Source organism: Triticum aestivum, chromosome 5B, assembly GCF_018294505.1.
Source record: "Triticum aestivum cultivar Chinese Spring chromosome 5B, IWGSC CS RefSeq v2.1, whole genome shotgun sequence".
Classification (NCBI taxonomy): Eukaryota; Viridiplantae; Streptophyta; class Magnoliopsida; order Poales; family Poaceae; genus Triticum; species Triticum aestivum.
This window is the reverse complement of record NC_057807.1, coordinates 490,874,091-490,896,816: the sequence shown is the minus strand read 5'-3', so window position 1 is coordinate 490,896,816 and position 22,726 is coordinate 490,874,091. Positions and strand designations below refer to the sequence as shown.

The 22,726-nt window shown below is 45.2% G+C and overlaps 1 protein-coding gene across 1 annotated transcript; it reads left to right on the top strand.

Annotated features, from left to right (window-relative positions):
• The first annotated feature begins 9,154 nt into the window (after positions 1-9,154).
• On the top strand, positions 9,155-11,344 carry LOC123116569 (sister chromatid cohesion 1 protein 3-like). Its single transcript, XM_044537511.1, has one exon. The coding sequence runs from the start codon at positions 9,257-9,259 to the stop codon at positions 11,189-11,191; it is 1,935 nt and encodes a 644-aa protein (XP_044393446.1). The 5' UTR covers positions 9,155-9,256; the 3' UTR covers positions 11,192-11,344.
• Positions 11,345-22,726: the final 11,382 nt, after the last annotated feature.

Genomic DNA, 22,726 nt, shown 5'->3' with positions numbered 1-22,726 from the left:
GTGATGATGAGTGTTGGAAGTAGTTCCAAGATTGATATGATCATCATCACACACTCCCTATACTTTCGGGATTAGTGTTAAACCTAAATAAATGTTATTTGGCGTTTGCGTTGAGCATGAATATGATTTGATCATGTTTATTGCAATATGGTTTTTCATTTAAAGTCAGAGAATAATTGTTGTTCTGTTTACATGAATAAAACCTTCAATGGTCATACACCCAATGAAAATAGTTTGTTGTATCTCAATCATAGTGATACACATATTCATAATATTGATGCCAAAAGATGCAAAGTTAATAATGATAGTGCAACTTATTTGTGGCACTGTCGTTTGGGTCATATCGGTGTAAAGCGCATGAAGAAACTCCATAAAGATGGATTTTCGGAATCACTTGGTTATGAATCATTTGATGCTTGCGAACCGTGCCTTTTGGGCAAGATGACTAAAACTCCGTTCTTCGGAACAATGGAACGAGCTACTGACTTGTTGGAAATAATACATACCGATGTATGCGGTCCAATGAGTGTTGATGCTCGTGGCGGGTATCATTATTTTCTAACCTTCACAGATGATTTGAGCAGATGTGAGTATATCTACTTGATGAAACATAAGTCTGAAATATTTGAAAAGTTCAAAGAATTTCAGAGTGAAGTGGAAAATCATCGGAACAAGAAAAAAAGTTTTTGCGATCTGATCGCGGAGACGAATATTTGAGTTACGAGTTTGGTCTCCAATTAAAACAATGTGGAATAGTTTCACAAACTCATGCCACCTGGAACACCACAGCGTAATGGTGTGTCCGAATATCGTAACCACACTTTATTAGATATGGTGCGATCTATGATGTCTCTTACCGATTTACCATTATCATTTTGGGGTTATGCATTAAAGACAGCTGCATTCACTTTAAATAGGGCACCATCAAAAATCCATTGAGACGACGCCTTATGAACTGTGGTTTGGCAAGAAACCAAAGTTGTCATTTTTAAAGTTTGGGGTTGCGATGCTTATGTGAAAAAGTTTCAACCTAATAAGCTCGAACCCAAATCGGAGAAGTGCGTCCTCATTGAATACCCAAAGGAAACTATTGGGTACACCTTTTATCACAGATCTGAAGGCAAGATATTCATTGCTAAGATGGATCCTTTCTAGAGAAGGAGTTTCTCCCGAAAGAAGTGAGTGGGAGGAAAGTAGAGCTTGATAAGGTAAATGTACCTTCTCCCGAATTGGAAAGTAGTTCATCACAGAAATTAGTTCCAGTGATTCCTACACCAATTAGTGAGGAAGCTAATGATGATGATCATGAAACTTCAGAGCAAGTTACTACAGAACCTCGTAGGTCTTCCAGAGTATGGTCCACACCAGAGTGGTATGGTAATCTGTTCTGGAAGTCATGTTACTAGACCATGATAAACCTACGAACTATGAGGAAGCGATGATGAGCCCAGATTCCGCAAAATGGCTGGAGGCCATGAAATCTGAGATAGGATCCATGTATGAGAACAAAGTTTGGACTTTGGTGGACTTGCCCGATGATCGGCAAGCCATAGAAAATAAATGGATCTTCAAGAGGAAGACGGACGTTGATAGTAGTATTACTATCTACAAAGCTCGACTTGTCGCAAAAAGGTTTTTGACAAGTTCAAGGTGTTGACTACAATGAGATTTTCCCAACTGTAGTGATGCTTAAGTCTGTCCGAATCATGTTAGCAATTGCCACATTTTATGAAATCTGGCAAATGGATGTCAAAACTGCATTCCTTAATGGTTTTCTTAAAGAAGAGTTGTATATGATGCAACCAGAAGGTTTTGTCAATCCTAAAGGTGCTATCAAAATGTGCAAGCTCCAGCGATCCATCTATGGACTGGTGCAAGCATCTCGGAGTTGGAATATACACTTTGATAAGTTGATCAAAGCATATAGTTTTATACGGACTTGCAGTGAAGCATGTATTTATAATAAAGTGAGTGGGAGCACTACAACCTTTCTGATAAGTATATGTGAGTGACATATTGTTGATTAGAAATGATGAAGAATTTTTCTGGAAAGCATAAAGAAGTGTTTGAAAGGAGTTCTTTAAAAGAAAGACCTTAGTAAAGCTACTTACATATTGAGCATCAAGATCTATTGATATAGATCAAGACGATTGATAAGATTTTCAATGAGTACATACCCTGACAAGATTTTGAAGTAGTTCAAAATGGAACAGTCAAACAAAGAGTTCTTGCCTGTGTTGCAAAAGTGTGAAATTGAGTAAGACTCAAATCCCGTCCACGGCAGAAAATAGAAAGAGAATGAAAGTCATTCCCTATGCCTCAGTCATAGGTTCTATAAAAGTATGACATGCTATGGACCAGACCTATTGTATACTCTGCCCTGGTTTGGCAAGGGAGTATAATAGTGATCTAGGAGTAGATCACTGGACATTGGTCAAAATTATCCTTAGTGGAATAAGGATATGTTTCTCGATTATGGAGGTGACAAGATGTTTGTCGTAAAGGGTTACGTCGATGCAAGTTTTGACACTGATCCAGATGACTCTAAGTCTCAATCTGGATACATATTGAAAGTGGGAGCAATTAGCTAGAGTAGCTCTGTACAGAGCATTGTAGACATAGAATATTTTGCAAAATACATACGGCTCTGAATGTGACAGACCCGTTGACTAAACTTCTCTCACGAGCAAAACAAGATCACACCTTAGTACTCTTTGGGTGTTAATCACATAGCAATGTGAACTAGATTATTGACTCTAGTAAACCCTTTGGGTATTGGTAACATGATGATGTGAACTATGGGTGTTAATCATATACAGATATGAATATTGGTGTTAAATCACATGGCGATGTGAACAAGATTATTGACTCTAGTGCAAGTGGGAGACTGAAGGAAATATGCCCTAGAGGCAATAGTAAAGTTATTATTTATTTCCTTATTTCATGATAAATGTTTATTATTCATGCTAGAATTGTATTAACCGGAAACAAAATACATGTGTGAATACATAGACAAACATAGTGTCACTAGTATGCCTCTACTTGACTAGCTCGTTAATCAAAGATGGTTAAGTTTCCTAACCATAGACATGAGTTGTCATTTGATTAACGGGATCACATCATTAGGAGAATGATGTGATTGACTTGACCCATTCCGTTAGCCTAGCACTTGATCGTTTAGTATGTTGTTATTGCTTTCTTCATGACTTATACATGTTCCTATGACTATGAGATTATGCAACTCCCGTTTACTGGAGGAACACTTTGTGTGCTACCAAACGTCACAATGTGACTGGGTGATTATAAAGGTGCTCTGCAGGTGTCTCCGAAGGTACTTGTTGGGTTGGCGTATTTCGAGATTAGGATTTGTCACTCCGATTGTCAGAGAGGTATCTTTGGGCCCACTCGGTAATGCACATCACTATAAGCCTTGCAAGCATTGCAGCTAATGAGTTAGTTGCGGGATGATGTATTACGGAACGAGTAAAGAGACTTGCCGGTAACGAGATTGAATTAGGTATTGAGATACCGACGATCGAATCTCGGGCAAGTAACATAGCGATGACAAAGGGAACAACGTATGTTGCGGTTTGACCGATAAAGATCTTCGTAGAATATGTGGGAGCCAATATGAGCATCCAGGTTCCGCTATTGGTTATTAACCAGAGACGTGTCTCGGTCATGTCTACATAGTTCTCGAACCCGTAGGGTCCGCACGCTTAAAGTTCGATGACGGTTATATTATGAGATTATGTGTTTTGATGTACCGAAGGTAGTTCAGAGTCCCGGATGTGATCATGGACATGACGAGGAGTCTCGAAATGGTCGAGACATAAAGGTCAATATATTGGACGACTATATTTGGACACCGGAATGGTTCCGAGTGAGATTGGGACAATACCGGAGCTCCGGGAGGTTATCGGAACCCCCCGGGGGTATATGGGCCTTAATGGGCTTTAGTGGAAAGGAGGGGAAAGGAGCAAGGGAGGGGGCACGCCCTCCCCCCCCCCCCCAAGCCCAATCCGAATTGGGAGGGGGGTCGGTCCCCCTTTCCTTCCTTCCCTCCTTCCTCTTCCTTCCCTCTCCCTCTCCAAATAGGAAAAGGAGGAGTCCTACTCCCGGTGGGAGTAGGACTCCCCCCCTTGGGCGCGCCTCCTCCTCCTGGCCGGCCCCCTCCTCCACTCCTTTATATATGGGGGAGGGGGGCAACCCATAGACACAACAGTTGATCCCTTGGATCTCTTAGCCGTGTGCGGTGCCCCCCTCCACCATAATCCACCTCGATAATATCGTAGCGGTGCTTAGGAGAAGCCCTGCATTGGTAGAACATCATCATCGTCACCACACCGTCGTGTTGACGGAACTCTCCCTCAAAGCTCGGCTGGATCGGAGTTCGAGGGACGTCATCGAGTTGAACGTGTGTAGAACTCGGAGGTGACGTGCGTTCGGTACTTGATCGGTCGGATTGTGAAGACGTACGACTACATCAACCGTGTTGTGCTAACGTTTCCGCTTACGGTCTACGAGGGTACGTGTACAACACTCTCCCCTCTCGTTGTTATGCATCACCATGATCTTGCGTGTGCGTAGGAATTTTTTTGAAATTACTATGTTCCCCAACATGGATATCTTGGAAAGGACTAGCAACACCTAAATGTAAAGGTGGCATGGGATTTCGCGATCTCCACCTTTTTAATCTGGCACTATTGGGCAAGCAAGGATGTCACTTAATTACCAATCCAAACACCCTATGTGCAAGAGTACTCAAGGGCAGGTATTTTTCCTGACACGGACTTCATGCAAGCTTCAGTTCCTGGCTCCTCCTCGGCTACTTGGAGGGCCATCATTGCGGGCAGGGAGGCCTTGCTCACTGGGCTTATCAAATGAGAGGGGGATGGCACTACGATCTCCATCTAGGATGACAAGTGGATACCATCAACACACACTTTGGCTCTTCTGTTCCATCTACCAGCAACAAATGTAACCTTGGTGAGTGATCTCATTGATACAGACAACTGGACATGGCGGAGGGAGCTCATTTTTGACACTTTTATAACTTTGGACGCGGAAGCAATCTTGAATCCGCTGCGTTCGGGAGGTGGAGATGATTTTTTAGCATGGGCACACGAGGTTTCAGGCAACTACACCGTAAAGTAAGCATACCGAGCTCTAGTGACTCGTAACGAGCTTCAAGCTCTAGAGGAAGGGCGGGCTAGCGAACCCTCAGTAGATAATCAACGGATGTGGAATGACCTGTGGAAACTGAATGTTCTGTCCAAGGTTAGAGTTTTCTTCTGGCAAGTGTTGTGAGGTATACTACCAGACAAATGTATTCTGATGCACCGGCATATTAGGCAGCAAAATCTTTGTAAGATTTGCTTGGCCGAACAGGAGGACCTTGAGCATGCTCTTTTGAAATGCTCTCATGCTAAGCAGTTTTGGGAGGAGGCGCAGCAGTTGTTCGACTTTAGGCTGCCGCGGATACATACTTCAACATGGGCCAAGGATATCGTTTGTGATGAACGATTCACCTCCAGAGATCGAGAAGTTATAGTCTCGGTCATGTGGTTGATATGGCACTCACAGAATAGGCTGGCTCATGGCGAAGATCAGCTGGACCCGGCGAGCTCAGTTCGTCGCACCAGGGAGGCGCTTGCCCTCGTGGAGGTGCCACGGCAAATGGCACTCATCATGCCTTGACATGGGTGGTGTCCTCCTGATCCAGGGTTTATCACAATCAACACAGATGCATCAATAAAGAGAGAAGATGGCAAAGGAGGAGCGGGGGGTGTCGCCCATTCTTCGAACTCCTTCCTGGGGGCGTGGAGCAAGCCATACCCCGGAGTGACGGATCCCTTCATTGCAGAGGCTATGGCAGTGCGCGACGGCGTTATCTTCGCAAGCTTGAGGGGTTTTTCAAACGTCATTGTGGAGACGGACTGCTCGGAGGTCGCCAACCTCTGGACCACTCGTCACGACTCTCGTTCAGTCGTGGCCCCTATATTGTTAGAAATTGGAGAGCTCTCTGGTAGTTTTTTTTTTATATTCGTCATATTGTAAGATCGGCCAATGGTCCTGCTCATATTTGTGCTAAACATGCTTGGACAATTGACTTGACTGAAAGCTGGATCGATAACACTTAAGCTTCCTGATCAGTAGCCTGTTGGCGGACTGTTCAGCGAACGCCTTTAAGCAATAAAGCTCTCACTATTTCCCCCGCAAAAAAGAGTAACTACAGTCGGGTCTCTGGTACCGGTCTCAAATGCTCGGGCAGGCAGGCCGTTTACTGTCCGGTCATAAAAATCCAGCCCAACTAGATCTCTCAAACACTCGGGCTGACCGACACCCCTTATATTCAACCTAAATATAGGGCGGATATGGGGCGGCACGGGCACGCCCGGGCGCGTCCGCCTGACAGGTCCGGTCCACCACGGACCCCACAAAAAACCTCAATCCCGGCGGCGAGCTCAAACCCTAGCTCACTCTCTTCCTCTCTCGCTCCGTCCGTCCATTCATCTCCCTCTTCGGTTCCGATCCCATGCACCATCATGAGCAGCTCCGGCAGCGACTCCGGCTCAAAGCTCGACTACGAGGAGGAGATGGCCCTCCATATTGCGTTGGAGCGGTCCAAGGCCGAGATCGGCAGCAGCTCCGGATCTGGAGCGTCACCGCACATCCCACGCCATCACAGCGCGGACGTTGGAGCTGGACCCTCCCGGCCCGCGCGCAGCGACGCCCGGTCAACACGGTCCCGTCCGCTCCTGCACGCGGCCACCACTGGGTGCTTGTGCCCGCGCTGCCAGGTCGCACACGCACTCCGGAGTCGGAGGCAAGAGGCAGCGTGCACGGGAGAGGGAGGCGGCGGAGAAGTCCGCGCGCGGTCGCCGCGGGACGGAGCCGGACGTTGACGAGGACACGTCCGCGGGCATTTGAGGGGTGGGATCTGTCATATGTGGTTGTTTGTAAATCTTAACATGATATGTTGTCTCAGTCCCTCTGAGTTGTTTGTAAATCTCAAGATGATATGCTGCCTCAGTCTCTTGGAGATTCTTATATGAGTAGTGTGCACATGTATGTGTTTATAGAGATGAGTATATATGTATACATCTATACTGTGTTCAAAGAAAAAACGCATGAGGGTGACGCGCGTCTCGCCACGCTGCTCTTCATGTCCAACGCATGAGTGTGCGCATCCTCTTTCACTCATGGGTTAACCCTGCTCTTTCTATTTTGTACGCAGTCTATTGTGCCGACTCGCGATGCGTTTCACCTATCTGAGCTTGCTGTGATGTTGTGACACGCCGCGGCGTTGGTGTCCAGCGGTGATGTTTATATGAGCCTCATACGAACCCCAAGATTATCTGTGAATAGGCAAATTACCCCATTAGAAGATAACATATTCATACTTAAGATGCACGTAGGCTCCAAGATGAGTATATAACAAATATTCAACCTCCTTAATCAAACATAATCATGATACTATAATCTTGGCGGGTATGTACAGTCTATGAAGAAGATGTAGATATACTCGTCTATAATCGTCGAAGCAGAAAAGATGCAACCCGAAAGTCGTGTGGAACGCGAGATAAAACTACTGGTTAAAAGAAATTTCAAGTTGTCGACCGTGTGCGAAGAATTTGACAAAACTCATCCAAAATAGCTCCAAACATGAACACGAAATTGAATATTTATTTACGATAGACGAAACTATGAACCGATCGTCTGAATGAAATCATAACATCGATGTGCATCTTTTTCATATAAAGCTGAACTTGAATCGAAGCATTGTTGTGTAGATTAAAAGGTGAAAGAGATTAAGAGGAGGTTATTGTAAAACACGTGCAAACTCAAGTACACCCAGCCAGCGCGAGCTCAAACGTAACTCATCATGAGAGCCACCCACGTGCGCTCTGTTGCATAGCTAGAGCCCGACTCGCTGGAAATAGCCAGTCGAGCGTTCTCAGCTACACACACTTAGAGAGTACTTTAAGTTTCGTGCGTGCAAAAAAATTTATACGACCCGAGTAACCAAACATGCCAAAAACTAACCGCATGGGTTGGCTGGGTGTAATGCAGACTACCAAACGCATTTTTTATGAATGTTTAAATCCATCAATAATTCAATACTGACATATCTTAGCTCACCTAGCATTGTTTTGGGCAGAAAGGAAGAAGTTAAAGTGACATAGTTACCAAATGATAGTAGAAATTCCAACCAATCTCTTCACATATAGCCTGTCATGACCAAAAACTTAAATCTGTATGACGATTGTAAGTACATAACAAATACAACACTAATTCAGACCATTCTGATAGTTCATGAAGGAGCACATAGGTAGGAATAAAATAAAGGTTTGTTTAGGGTATATCTAAATGTGACCTAGTTCATAACAGAAGTACACAAGCGTCCCTTTTGCATCCCCCGGCATCACCGCCGATCTGCCTCGTCGGAGTGGATCCCGGCCCTTGCCGGTGGGAGGGTTCCGTTTTTATATCTTTCTCCGAGTTTTGTTAGGGTTTGTGTACTACTCAGGTAGGCGATACGGCGGCGGCTCCCAGAAGATGGAATATGGTTCTTTCCGCCTAGCCCCCGTTTTGGTGGTGCGCCTAGCGTCGTTGGTGGGCGTGTGTAGGTTTGTCTCCGACGGATCTATTATTGGTGGAATTGCTCGGATCTGGTAGCTGTTCATCTATGTTCGTGTGTCTTCAGGTTGGATCCTTCTGATCTACGCTACTCTTCATCGCCGATAGTTGTTGTTCTGGTGTGTTGGTCCTATGAGATCTTAGCATGACAACTTTTCAACTATCTACTACAACAAATTTTGCCAATGACAACGACGCGTGGTCTACGAACGTGGATGTAATTTTTATTATTTCTAGTGTTCGTTGTACTATCATGATTGAAGGAGAATAGATAGTAAGTTTTCTTGTAAAAAAAACAGGACTACAGTATAGATATACAAATATAGAAAGATTTAGGAATATTTAAATACCGTCTTATGGAAGATACCAGTACTGAGATCACGAGTGGAAAACGGAGGAAAAGAGGCATCATGTACCTTCCCTCGGACGCCTCGTCCGTCCACCCCAGACGGCTACTACTACATGGCCGGCACGGTTACAAATAACTTCCACCCATAAAACAATCCCAATCCCGTCTCGTCTTCCTGCCCGCCATCTCTGCCGCCGCGGCAACCAAACCCTAGCCCGCCCCCGCCACACCACGACAGCCCGCGCGCCCTACTCCGCCGCGGCAATGTTCTACTCGCACTCCGTCCTGGCTCGGAAGAGCCCGCTGGGCACGGTGTGGATCGCCGCGCACCTGGAGCGCAAGGCCATCAACCGCACGCAGATCGACGGCGTCGACGTCCGCTCCTACGCCGAGTCCATAATGGACCCCGAGGTCCCCATCGCGCTCCGGCTGTCGGCGCACCTCCTCCTGGGCCTCGTCCGCATCTACTCGTGGAAGGTGAACCACCTCTTCCAGGACTGCAACCGCATGCTGAGCGCGATCAGAACCGCCGCCGCCTTCGCCCCCGCGCGGGCGGACATCGACCTGCCGTCCGACGCCGACCGCGCCCCCTTCGCGGCCATCTCGCTGCCGGCGACCTTCAGCCTGGATGACTGGAACCTGGACGACGCGATCCTTCTGATTGAGTCGCCGGACAACCACCGGAGAGCCGCCGATGAGATCACCTTGCCTGGAGAACAGTATGTGATGGTCACCCTTGATGAGGACGGGCCGTCTCCTGCCTGTCGATCCTTGCGCTTTGAGCCTGAGCCACAAGAGGAGGGAACATTCCCTCCGTTTCCAGAGGATTCAGTTTCTGTAGATCTTCCGCCCCAGGAGAGTTTTCATACCAATGGGCGCCAAGATTCACCGGAAATATTGCGTCGAGCGCCCGATAGTGTGACAAGGTTTACTGATGGCTCTGGCACTGACCCCATGGACGAAGATCCGTCGCCGTTCATAGAAAAGGTTACCACACCACCGGCAGTGCACCCATCTTTATCCCCTGTTAGAGGATCGTCTTTGCCTGGGACATCCATTCCAGACCTACCAACAGGTGTCAGCCATGATCCTATGGAAGAAGATGAAGAACCAGTCGGCACTGGAACCCTGGTACCAGCTGCAGCATTTACCCTTGAACCATCTCCACCTCCAGTTCAAGGTAACAAGAGAAAGAGAACGCAGAATAATGCACAAGAGAACCCGAGAATCGACGAAATAGTAGTGCTCTCCAACGACGATATGAGGTTGCAAGTCGATGGCGATGACTTGCAAAGGCTGGTCCGCAGGAGGAAGCCACTACCCCATACAGCACTGGATACGTGGAAATTCAACAGGACAAGGCAAAGGGACAGCTTATTCTCTGAACCCTTGGTACAAGGAATGTGTGCTGAGCTTCATAAAGCTTACGAGAGGAACGACCCTCGTGTGAGTGACTCTGATGCTGATGTTGCAAATGCTGGTGACGGGGATGCACCTCGAGGAAATGCAGATACACATGAGCCTGAGCCTCACCTCACCCCAATGTCTTCACAGGAGCCTGAACCTCACCTCACCCCAATGTCTCCTGTAACCGGAGAAGCAACGCCATTTGATACGACACCTGAGCTCCCTCGGTTCTCTCTGCAAATGGATCTATCTCCAGTAAGAGAAGAAGATGACAGTCCTTTCATCAAAACTCCTGCAGGTAGAAATGGAACCCCAGGGTCTGGACTCGGAGGAACTGGTGCTACTGCTACTGCTACTGCACCGCCAACACATGGCAGCGATGCAACGCCTGGACAAAACACTCGTGATTCTGATCCTAACGGGTCTCAGTTCCCTTTCGGCGACGACTACCTCGATGAAGATCTGCCAGAGATTCCAGGCCTCATGAACACCCCTAGCGTGGCATCTAGTGCGGATACCGGCGCCACAGGACTGAGCAGCATGTCTACTAGGACAAGGGCTGCCGCCAAGTTCTACAAAGGCATGATGTCCTCAGCCACATCAGAGGACCAGCAGCGAGGGAAATTCAGTTTGAGCATAATCTTGGACGGGAGGACAAGGAAGCAAGCTGCGAGCATGTTCTTCGAGACATTGGCCCTGAAGAGTTACGATTATATCGACGTATATCAAGAAGAGGCGTATGGTGACATTTCAGTTTCAGTTAGACCCTCGCTCTCGGGCGCCAAACTTTGAATACTTAAATCGGTTTCTCTTAAGTTTAGTGTTTCAATATACCGTAACAGTCTCTTAGGCATACGGCATACCAGTGTGTGGATATTGCCATGTTATTTACACCTTATCCTAATCTTCCTGTAATATTTGTTGTGTATCTCCATTTGTGTTGAGTCTGGCAAAGCTAGTGTGAATGGTGCTGAAGGTGTTTGTCTTGAATATAGTTTTATCCTGAGCACCAGCAGACAACAATGGGTCAGTTCACTTCAAAGTGCAAACGACATCAAATTCTTTTGTATTGTTGTTATGGCACATTCTTGATTATCACGTTGTGAAAAAAAAAACCGCATGTAGAGCCGGGTAATCAGCAACCTGGCATGATAAGAGAGTGAGAGCTGGGGCAAAGGGTTTTTGAAAATTCGGGAGTGCTATAAATTTGTCTAAGGGTTTGTTTGCTAACTGGACAGGACTCACATGGTAATTTTCTATGTTGTTTTCCTCGTATATTTTCATTGTATACATCTTGGATTCATTTTTATTTTTTGACATCTGGATGGTATTCCTAGCGTTCTCTAGATATGGTTCTACCTGATAGTCAGAAACTTAAGAAAAAATTATATATATATTTCAAGTCGTCCGCCCAAACAATAAAGATCGATTTGATTTCAATTGAAGTAAAATGTCAATAGAAATTTCAAGCCATTGTCAGGATTGCATAATTGAAATGTTTTTTCCCTTGCAACCCAAAAAGAAAATAGCATGAAATGGAGCCAGCCCAGATCATGACCATACACCTGGTCCGGAAATAACCACACTCGTGTTGGGTTGCTGCCGCGGTATTCATCTTGCGGTTCTTGATCTTGGACATTTTGTTTGCGCAGAAAAGGGAGCTTTATTTACAATCGTCAGCAATCGCTGCTGAGATACAGTCTAGTGGCCGAAATACAACGAGTTTGCACTCGAGACACCCGAGCAAAATTTGCCAACCCATCTGTAGCCCTATTCGTTCGATCTTGTTTAGTAACAGCTCCCTGCTACTACCCTGAAACAACTTCTCTGATGATGAAACCGGCCGGCCTGCGACCTATTCAGCTCTGTACTTTGTAACGCTTGCAACAGCACAGTGATGTCAGATTGCAGAACCAGCGCTGACTGATGTGCTGCGAGGCAAGCTTAATATCCTCCATAACTGACAGGCATTCAGCTTCGAACGCATCAGTAGTTCAGTACAATGCTAAGGAAACGCCATGCTGTCACCAGCACTTCCCCATTTGATTTTCTGATCACGATGCCAACACCCGCACACCCGTCCGCAAAGGACCCATCCATGGGAACAGCATCTTGGTCAGGCTCCGGACATGGACATGGCCTAGGCGGGGGAGCACGCAGCCACGTCTGAACTACTTTCCCATCTCCAGCACCCAGTTTTCCTTTCAGGGATATCCCTTTCCATCCTGTTGCCGGATGGTGAATAGTGACTCTTCATAGTGACTTCGCGGTTGGTGGATTCACTTTTTCATGTACCACATCAGAGCATGTAGAATGACGCTATCTTAGAAATGTCATGTAGGATAAACACTTAGGTGGACGAGATAGAAACCCGGAGAAAAGGCTTGCCTTCTCTAAATGAAGAGATGATCTCTTACACTAGTACACACGGGGCCTATTCACTTGGACCTCCAATCGCACGGATATTCAAGCGCAAGGTCATCAACAGGGCGCAGATTAATGGCGTCGATGCCCCTTCCTATGCCGCGTCCATAATGGACCCCGAGGTCCCCATCGTGCTCAGGCTATTAGCGCACAAAACTCAGCCAACAAATGTCTCCCTTCCGCCGCATAACATGTGCATGTGTCCCTGCTGGGTGCCGCCCATTGCTGCCTCTCCCAACCTTATCTATTCACTTCTCCTCTGCACATTTCTTCTCTCTTTCCCGTTCTCCATCTTTGTTCGCCAAGCCGAATAAGCAGAGAGGGCTCTCATGGCGACCACCACAACCGCTCATGTGAATCGGGAGATCGAAGCTGACCAATGCACCCCCCCCCCCCCCCCACCCGCCTGCAACAACCGATGTTGCAAATTGAGGGTGACGTAGCCAGCTGATGCAGCATCCTCGCCATGGTCGAGCAGCCATTGTTGAAGACGAAGGGGGCGTCGCTGGCATTTGGTTTGGCACCTGAGCTCCATCGGCTCTCTCCGCAAAAGGGTCTATCTCTAGTAAAAGAAGATGACGATTCTCCTTTCGAAACCCCAGGTGGAACAGGAACCACCTAGTATACTGTAACCATGTTGTAAGTGACTGCACCTGCGCTGCGCTACCCTTTCTAGGGTAAGAATAAGAGATTTTCTTCCATGTTTTTTTAGGCGTGATTTTCTTCCTTGTTAGGATGATCTACATCAACGCGAAGCTCACCTTATGTTATTCAATTTTGCTCGGTTAATTTTTTGCTGTGTGGCGGTGGTGCCTATGGGCAAAGTATAAGGAAATCAAATGGAATGGAGAAAATCATATATTAAATCTGGTTAATGTTCCTTGCATTTAGTTAGATGTGTTTTGAACTTTTGACTATGGGCTTTAAATTTGTAATATAGTATAATTTGGGAAACAACAAGCGGAGGAGATCCCCTTTGATGAAGTGAAGCTGACTCGATACAATTTATGCTAGGAGAAATAGCAAGCTTTTCTAGACCAAAATGGTAAGGTTTAGGTTATGCTAAGTGCTAATTGTTAGAAGGGAGAGAGAGGGATTGTTGCGGAATATGATGGATGTATTATCGAGCCTCGAGGGCGAGTATATATTGAGTACAAGACTTGGAGGGCAAGACGCCTCTCCTAGAGATAAGGTAGGAATCCTAAACTACCAAATACATGTAACCCAAATATATCTCTAACATCCCCCCGCAGTCGTAGCGGTAGCGTTGCGAACAACATGAGCGTCACGGACGGTCAGACTGGAGAGAATAGCAGCCGACGGACTGACATTGACTGTAGAGGAAGCCGACGAGTTGCTCAAGCGGATGATAGCCCTTTGTGCCGATGTCGATGTAGCCGAGAGCGTAGGATGGTGTAGCCGTGGTCGAGGTAGCCGTGCGAAGAATGCCGTGGTCGATGTCGAGTCGGGGTGGCCGGTGTCGAGGAAGTCGCCATGGAGCCGCGGGCGCAAGGGTGTCGAAGTAGTGGTGCGCCGGGAAGAAGATGTTGTTGACGACGCGTCGCGACGGGTTTGCCAAGCCCGGGGACACATCGTGGACGAAGGCACGCACCGGTGTTGCCAGCACCGGGCATGCGTAGACGGACGAAGACGAAGTTGACGAAGCGCCGACCAGGCTTGCCAGGCCCGGAGACACGTCGTGGATGAAGGCACGCATCGGTGTTGCCAGCACCGGGCATGCTAGACGAGGGACCTGCACGAGCTGTACGCCATGTCAGAAAAGTCGGAGGGGCCAGCAGGGAAGAACTCAACGACAATTGCGGCGTCTATCAGCGCAGGGCCGATGTCACCAACGGTGGTCGAAGTAGACGAAGTGGTCGGGGTAGATGACGGCGACGCTGGCGACGGGCTGGTGCTTGGACGAAGATGAAGGGGGTGGACGGGCGGCGGCGGCGGCTACGAAGGTAGCGGCGGCGGCGGCCAAAGAAGAGCGGTCGCGGCGGCCTGACGGCGGCGGCGGCGGCTAGGTTAGGAGTGCGGCGGCGGTGCTCGAAGTAGGCGAAGAACCCTGACAGGGTGACGAAGACCGGCGCAGACGGTGACGTTCCCGCGCCAAGGGAGACGGCGCGGCGCATACCACGGAAGGTCGACGCGGTGTGACGGCGACGTGGACCGCGGGCCGCGGCGCTACGGCCCAAAGGGGCGACGCAGCGGCGGCAGGCGGGCCGGGGTGACGGCGGAAAGACCTCGGGGCGGCGGCGGGAACCGCGAGGCGGCGGCGGGGACCACGTTCCGCAGTGCTACAGCTCGAAGAGGTGGTGTAGCGGCGGCTCGCAGTTCGGTGCAACCGCGGGGACGGCCTCGGGCGGCGGCGGTGACTGCATGCCGCAGCTTTACAGCCCGAAGAGGCGGTGTAGCGGAGGCTCGCAGGTCGGGGCAGCCGCGCGGAGAACCACTAGCCGAGGGCGATGGCCCGTCGGGAGGCGGCGTGGACCGCGTGCCGCGACGTGATAACCCTAAGGGATGACACGGAGGCGGCGGCGGCGGCTACAGGGGTAGCCGGTGGGAGGATCTCGGGGCGGCAGCGTGGACCACGTTCCGCGACGCGACCGCCCATATGGGCGTCGGCGGTAGCGGCGCGTGAGTCGGGGCAGCCGACGGGAAGACCTCGGGCGGCAACGCAGCGGTCCGTAGGGACGACGCGATGGCAACCTGTGGCTCGATCGGCGGTAGGCGCGTGCTCGGGGACGTGCTTGGCGAAGACAGGCGCGTGATCGATTGATCAGACCGACGGCGCCGCTGTATGCGCCATGGCGGGGACGACGCGCAGATCGGAGTCGATGGCGACGTTGTCGGTGATGTCCCGGGCGATGACAACGAAGACAGACCGGCGATGGAGACCGCACGGACGAGCGGCCGGCAGCGACGCACGAAGGCGTCCCTTGGGCGGCGCGTCCAGCCTTGCCGCGCGGTTGATGACGAAGCAACTGGTGAAATCGACGCCGATGTCGGAGTAGAGGCGCGGGGGTCGACGGCGGCGGCGGGCGACGCAAACCAGATCACATAGACCGAAAAACCAAAAAGTAGACGCCGATCAAAGTGACCGGCGAGAGAGAGAAAACCCAGATCAAAGGATCGGGAAAAAGACTCTAGGGCAGCCGGTCGACACGACCGGCGGACGAACCCTAAGTATGGGCAGCGCGGCCCCCGGCGGCGGTCATGGAGGCCGACCGCTCCGGAGGCGGCGCGTGGGTGCGAAAGCGGCGGCGGCTAGGGTTTGGATCGTGATTAGGCTGATACCATGTTAGAAGGGAGAGAGAGGGATTGTTGCGGAATATGGTGGATGTATTATCGAGCCTCGAGGGCGAGTATATATTGAGTACAAGACTTGGAGGGTAAGACGCCTCTCCTAGAGATAAGGTAGGAATCCTAAACTATCAAGTACATGTAACCCAAATATATCTCTAACACTAATAACTATGGCGCCGACTCGATAGATGTAGTTTTATTTTTTTTGTTCTAAAAAAAACCTGATGGGCAACTAGGCATACGAGTATAGAGAATGTCTTTTTCTTGACATGTTCCTAGTTTGACCGCCCTTTATATAAGTATATGAGTTGAGTTGCTTCAAGATGATGTATGTTGCCCCACGTTTAATTAGATGTCAGAAGAATATTATTCCAATGATAATGGTCTGTCGATGTATATATGCTCATACAGTTTAGCCATTCCCACAGTTCCATGTATAATAAGCATGTACATAATCTAGTAATGTTAATTCTAAAGAACGGCGCCACATCATGCTACACTGCTCTCAAATACAACATCAACCCATTCACAACCATTCTTGGATGTACTGGCAAAAGAATCATAATCTTCTTCTTTTTATTAGAATCGAGATCTTTATATTATTCTGTGAAATCAGAAGCATTAGAATTGCATACCCCGGCTGTCCAGCATCTAGCCACACACATAAGAGTGACAATATCACATAAGTAACTCTCTTACGGAAGTTGCAACTAGGTTATTACTCCTACATGGCAGAAAAAATTATACCCAGTTTGTCACGATACAGGTAGGAAGAAGGCAAAGACAATCATGACCCAATCCTAAAAGAGACGCTTGCTAAGCAAATATGATGTGTATTCACATTCCGCTGCTTCCGCTACTCAATGATAGAAACCTTTGGTCCTGAGTTTCTGGGACATTTAATCATTTCGTTCATTTTCAGGCTTCGCTTCTTCATCAGTTCAGTGCCTGCTCCACCTAGTCATAAACATTAATTTCATTTTGAGGCTTCTCTTCAGCAGTTCAATATCTGCTCCACCTGCTCATGATCGTTAACTATTACTGTATTTGGCAAGAACATGACAGCAAAATCTTAACTGGTTAATATAATCGAGAATGAGCATGACTTGCAGATTAGTGGCAGAATCTTTAATACCAACCATGTTCACCTCACTCACAACACGTTCATTCCCCTGGTCGCTCGGTTCACAGTTGTTGACCGGTTGCGGTTTGACCAGTTGACCATTCACTTTTACGAAAAAAATGCACAATTTTCAGAAAAAAGGAATTAAAAAAAGTTCATGAATTTGAAAAACTTCACGACTTCAGAAAACAGTTAACGCAATTTGTGAAAAGTTCACAAGATTTAGTAAAGGTTCATAAAATTGGAAAAAGCACAATTTTTTGAAAAGTTCAGTAAATTCAGAAAAAAAATCGTGAATTTTAATAAAATAAAAAAATAGTAAAAAATCACTAATTTTAAAAAGTTCACCAATTTTAGACAGATTCACGGATTAGAAAAAAACTTAATTTGAAAAATATTCATGAATTTGAAAAAATACATAGCAAATTTGGAAACATTCACAAACTTTACAAAATTATAAATTAATAATAAAAAAGAAAAGGAAAGGAAAAAATAACTAAAACTGAACAAAAACCGGTGACACACGAAAACCATAAGAAACACAGCCCAAACAAAACCCGAAGGGAATTTTCTGGAAGGCTCCCCAAACCGGGGCAAACCCTATTCGGCGCTGCAGGCGCCGGTTAAGGGAAATTTTCCTAACTGGCGTCTGCAGCCGCATTAGGTGGGCTGGCCCATTCATCTGTTTCAGTATGTACGCATTTGTTTTCTTTTGTTTTCAATAAACGCAAAAGAATTGCTTGCGGGGCGGAATGCACTAACCAGTAACCACCCCGCCACTCAACTTCGTCTGACATTTCAAATTTCACATTCTTTTATTACTTTTACTTTTCTTTCCTTCTTTCCTTTTTCCTTTTCTTTTTCCTGGTTTGATGAACTTTTTCTGTGAAATTGATGAACTTTTCTCTAAAAGTTGATGAATTGTTTTTCAAATTTCAATGAACCTTTTTCAAATTTGATGAACCTTTTTGATATTCAATGAACTTTTTTAGAAGTCGATGAACTTTCTTTCTTCAAATCGATGAACTATTTTCATTTTTGATGATCTTTTTCCCTAATTTGATGAAAAAAAATCAAATTCGATGAACCTTTTCCAAATCCAATGAACTATTTCCAAATTAAATGTTTTTTTCAAATTTGATGATTTTTGTCTCCAAATTTGTGAACTTTTTTTCAAAATCGATGAACTAATTTTCAAACTCGATGAACCTTTTGTCAAAATCGATGAACCTTTTTCCAATATTGATGATTTTTTTTTAAATTGATGAACTTTTCCCACATTTGCATAAACTTTTTTCATAACCCATGAACCATTTTTAAGTTTGTGAACTTTTCTTAAAAAATTATGAAGTTTTTTAAAGTTTGTGAGCTTTTTCTTCTAAAATGATGAACTTTTGTCGCAAAGTCGATGAACTTTTTCAAATTCATGTTTAAACAAATCTAAGTTATGGCGCGGACACACTTGTTCTTATAGAGTGAAACAACCACAAGTCTTCAATGGTTCTAGTGGTTAGCCCAGCTTGAATAATGATGAGGCAATCCGAGTTCGAACCCTGGTGCCGACGTTTTTTCGTTTTTCTGGTGTTTTGTTCGCTGTGCTTTTCTTTTGCGGGCCGGCCCAATAAAGAGGTGCAGTGGGCGCCAACTACCTGTTCGAGCGCTTAAGGCGCCGAACAAGAGCTCCCCCAAACCGGTGATGGGAGTATGTGATTTCGGCCGGCCTAGTTCCTAGCCATAAGGAACTAAGGGGGTGCTCCAGGCAACAATGTAACTGAGGCCTGAAGCGCTAAATAGGCACGAGCTCGAGGACGCTCCTCCGAAACTGACTTGGGCTCCATTTCATGAATCGGTTGGTGTTTAAAAGCGATCCAGTTTTCACTATGCCGCAGCAGGCCAACCCTATTTGAGGCGTAGATTGCTAACTAGCGATCACGCGTGCACCTCCCCACTCCCACTAGGAACTTAGTTTGGGCAAGTCCAACTAGCTCCTTCCCCGTATTGGGGAGGTTGTTCAACCTTCCCATAAAGGGATTTTTTGTGTGTGTTTTTTCATTCGGTTTTTCTGATTTTTTTTCCCTTTATTTTAATTTCGTTTTTTCTTATTTTCTTTCTTTTTCCCATGCTTTTTCCATTCATTTATTTTTTTTATTTTTCCATGTTTCTTTTTTACCTTTTACCTTTTGCTTTTGTGATCATGTTTTTCAAATTCGTGAACATTTTCTTGAAATCAAGAACATATTTTGGAGTCATTAGCTTTTTCTGAATTAGCAAAGATTTTTACCAAATCATGAAGAATTTTACAATCGTGAACACTTTTTACAAATTTGAGACAAAAAGAACAATCTTGAAATCAAGGGCATATTTTGAATTCATTAGCATTGTACAAATTTTTACCCAATAAAAATTTGCAAAAAAAATAAGTTATGGATTGTTTCGGAATCAATGGACATTTTTTAAAATTCATGAACATTTGTTTGTTTGACAAACAGTTTTTGAAATACATGAACAGTTTTTAATCAGCAAACGTTTTATGAATTGACTACCTTTTTATAAATAAAAGCCATTTTTTTATTTTTGTGGACATTTTTTAGATTCACGAATATTTTTCATGTACGCGGACATTTTTTTAAATCATGGTATACATAAATCTTTTTTGAAATCGCAAACATTTTTGCATTCGAAAAATGTTTAGGAATTTCAAAAAGTGTTCCAGCTTTTCAAATGTGTTCACCAATTTATAAAATGTTCATGTTTTCATATTTTCTTCACAAATTGAAAAATTGTTCACATATCTTTTTCCTTTTGTCCACAATAAGTTCGAGAACTCAAGTATTGTTCGAAATTCAAAAATGTTTCTTGTTTTTGAAAATTATTCATCATTTCAAAAAAAGTTCCAAATCAAACATTGTTCTCATTTTTTGAAAAATTGTTCACAACTTCAAAAAATGTTCTTACTTTACAAAAAGTTTTGGGGAATTTAAAAAATGTTCCCGTTCTCAATTTTTGTTCACAAATTTAAAAATGTTCGCAAATTTTTTAAAAAGTTATTTTTAGAAAAGTTTGCATTTGTCAACAATTTGTTTTCTTTTCAAACCGTTGTTCGTATTTTCATAAATTTTTCATAGATTCAAAAAATCTTCTTATTTTCAAATTTTGTTCATCGTCTAAAAAATGTTCATTTTTTCAAATTTTGTTCGGAGCTTCAAACAATTGTTTCAATTTTCAAAAATTGTTCATAAATTCAAAAAATATTGTATTTTCAAAAAACCATTCACATCTGAAAAAATGTTCATGCTTTCCGTTTTTGTTCGGAGTTTCAAAAAATGTTCATTTTTCCACTTTTATTCCCAATTTCAAAAAAACATTTCCATTTTTTGGGAAAATCGCAAAATCAAGAGATGTTTGATTTTCTAAAATTTCGTTAGATTTTTTTGAATATTTCGCTTGTCAAAAAGTAATTAGTTTCTTAAAAAAATCATGTTTGAATTTTATAAGACGTTCGATCTTACAATACTTCCTTATTAAAGCCCCCGAGCTAGGAATTTAACAGCAAGCCCCTTCAAGTGCGCTGGTTACTTGCGCGCTTGTAGTTTGTGCCGTCGTCGGTTAGAACCTGAACGACCGCATTAATTTTTGGAGTTTTTGGGTGCTATCCCGCTAGTGGGCCGGCCCAGTTCGCTGCTTCTGTGTGCGTCGGGACGCTACTCGCCGCAAAATGTGGCGCATAGGAGTTGGAAAATCCTATCTGCCGCATTCTGCGGCTTATTGTCGTCGATTCGCGCAGGGGCAAGCCAAGCTTATGGGCCGGCCCAATGATTAGTAAGGAACGCGCTACAGCCTCGACCGGTTTTGGGAACACTCTAGGAGCTTCTAGTCGGTTTTTTCAAGTTTTAGGAACCTTCTAGAAGGTAAGGGAAGCTTCCTGAACCGGTTTTTATGTCTTTTCCTTTTCCTTTTTTCTTTTTTCTGTTTCTTTTCTCCTTTTTCTTTTTGTTTTTCTTTTCATTTTCAACAAATCATCAGAAACTTTCGTTTTTTCTAAAATGTTCCAGTTTTCAAATTCTGTTCACAAATTCCAAAATTATAGAATTTTAATATTTGTTTTCTACTTTAAAAAAAGTTCAAAAATTAGTAAAATGCAGAATTTCAAATTCAATAATGTTTCATTTGAATTTTTGTTCGCAAATTCAGAAAATGTTTGGGAACTCCAAAAGATGTTCCCACTTTCAAAATTTGTTCGCAAATTCAAAAAATGTTCATGTTTTCAAAATTTGTTCACAAAATAACAAATTGTTCCGAGGATCTAAAAAATGTTCGAATTTGAATTGTTTTCACAGATTTTTAAAATGTTCGGGAATTTTCACTTTCCAAATATGTTCACGAATATAAAAAGCCATGTTTTCATGAATTCAGAAACATTTCAGGAAATTTCATAAAATGTTCACATTTTGATAAATTTGTTCGTGATTTCAATAAAAAATTGCATTAGTAAATTTGTTCTTGTTTTTTTTTTAAAAAATCATTTAAGAAAATTGTTCTCCCTTCGAAATTTGTTCCTTTTTTCAAAAAATGTTTGGATTTCACAAAATGTTGGACTTTTTAAAAATTTGTTCAGAAATTAGAAATTTTTCATTTAAAAAATATTTACTTTTGTCAAAAAAATCACGTTTGTAGCTTATAGTTCATATACACGGGGCTGCCATTTTAGGCACGTAATCAAAGTAATAATTGTGGTCAGCGACGCTGTGCACAAGAAAGAGGACCTAGGTTCGATCCCTCATACAGATTTGTGTTTATGCGAATTTGTGCTGTCTGGTGTTTAAATTTGCCGCGAATTTCTACTTCTTGCAGTGTCCTGCTGCGAATGGGACACTATGAGTTGCTCGTGTTTCAGTGGCTAGCGCCATGCGCAACTCACCACGAGGTTGCGTGTTCGAACCCTAGGTGCCCGCACGCTTCTTTTTCTTCTTTTTTCCACGTCGCTAACACGTGTCACCCCGTTCACTGCAAATGGGCCGGCCCAGGTGAGTCCCCCTGTGCGAAGTGCCAACTCTTTGCCGCAACAAGCGGCGTATAGGAGGTCCCATAGGAGTTCCCAGCAAGCCCCCTCCCCAACGTTGCGTTTATGGGCTGTTGTTCTACAAGTTGAGTTTCAAGCCTTGGTGTGTACACGCCCGCACGCTTCTTTTTCTTCTTTTTTCCACGTCGCTAACACGTGTCACCCCGTTCACTGCAAATGGGCCGGCCCAGGTGAGTCCCCCTGTGCGAAGTGCCAACTCTTTGCCGCAACAAGCGGCGTATAGGAGGTCCCATAGGAGTTCCCAGCAAGCCCCCTCCCCAACGTTGCGTTTATGGGCTGTTGTTCTACAAGTTGAGTTTCAAGCCTTGGTGTGTACACGCCTTCTGCAGCCACTCGGGAAATTATACTGCACACGCGTGAATTGCGTCGATATTATTTGGTAAACGTTTAC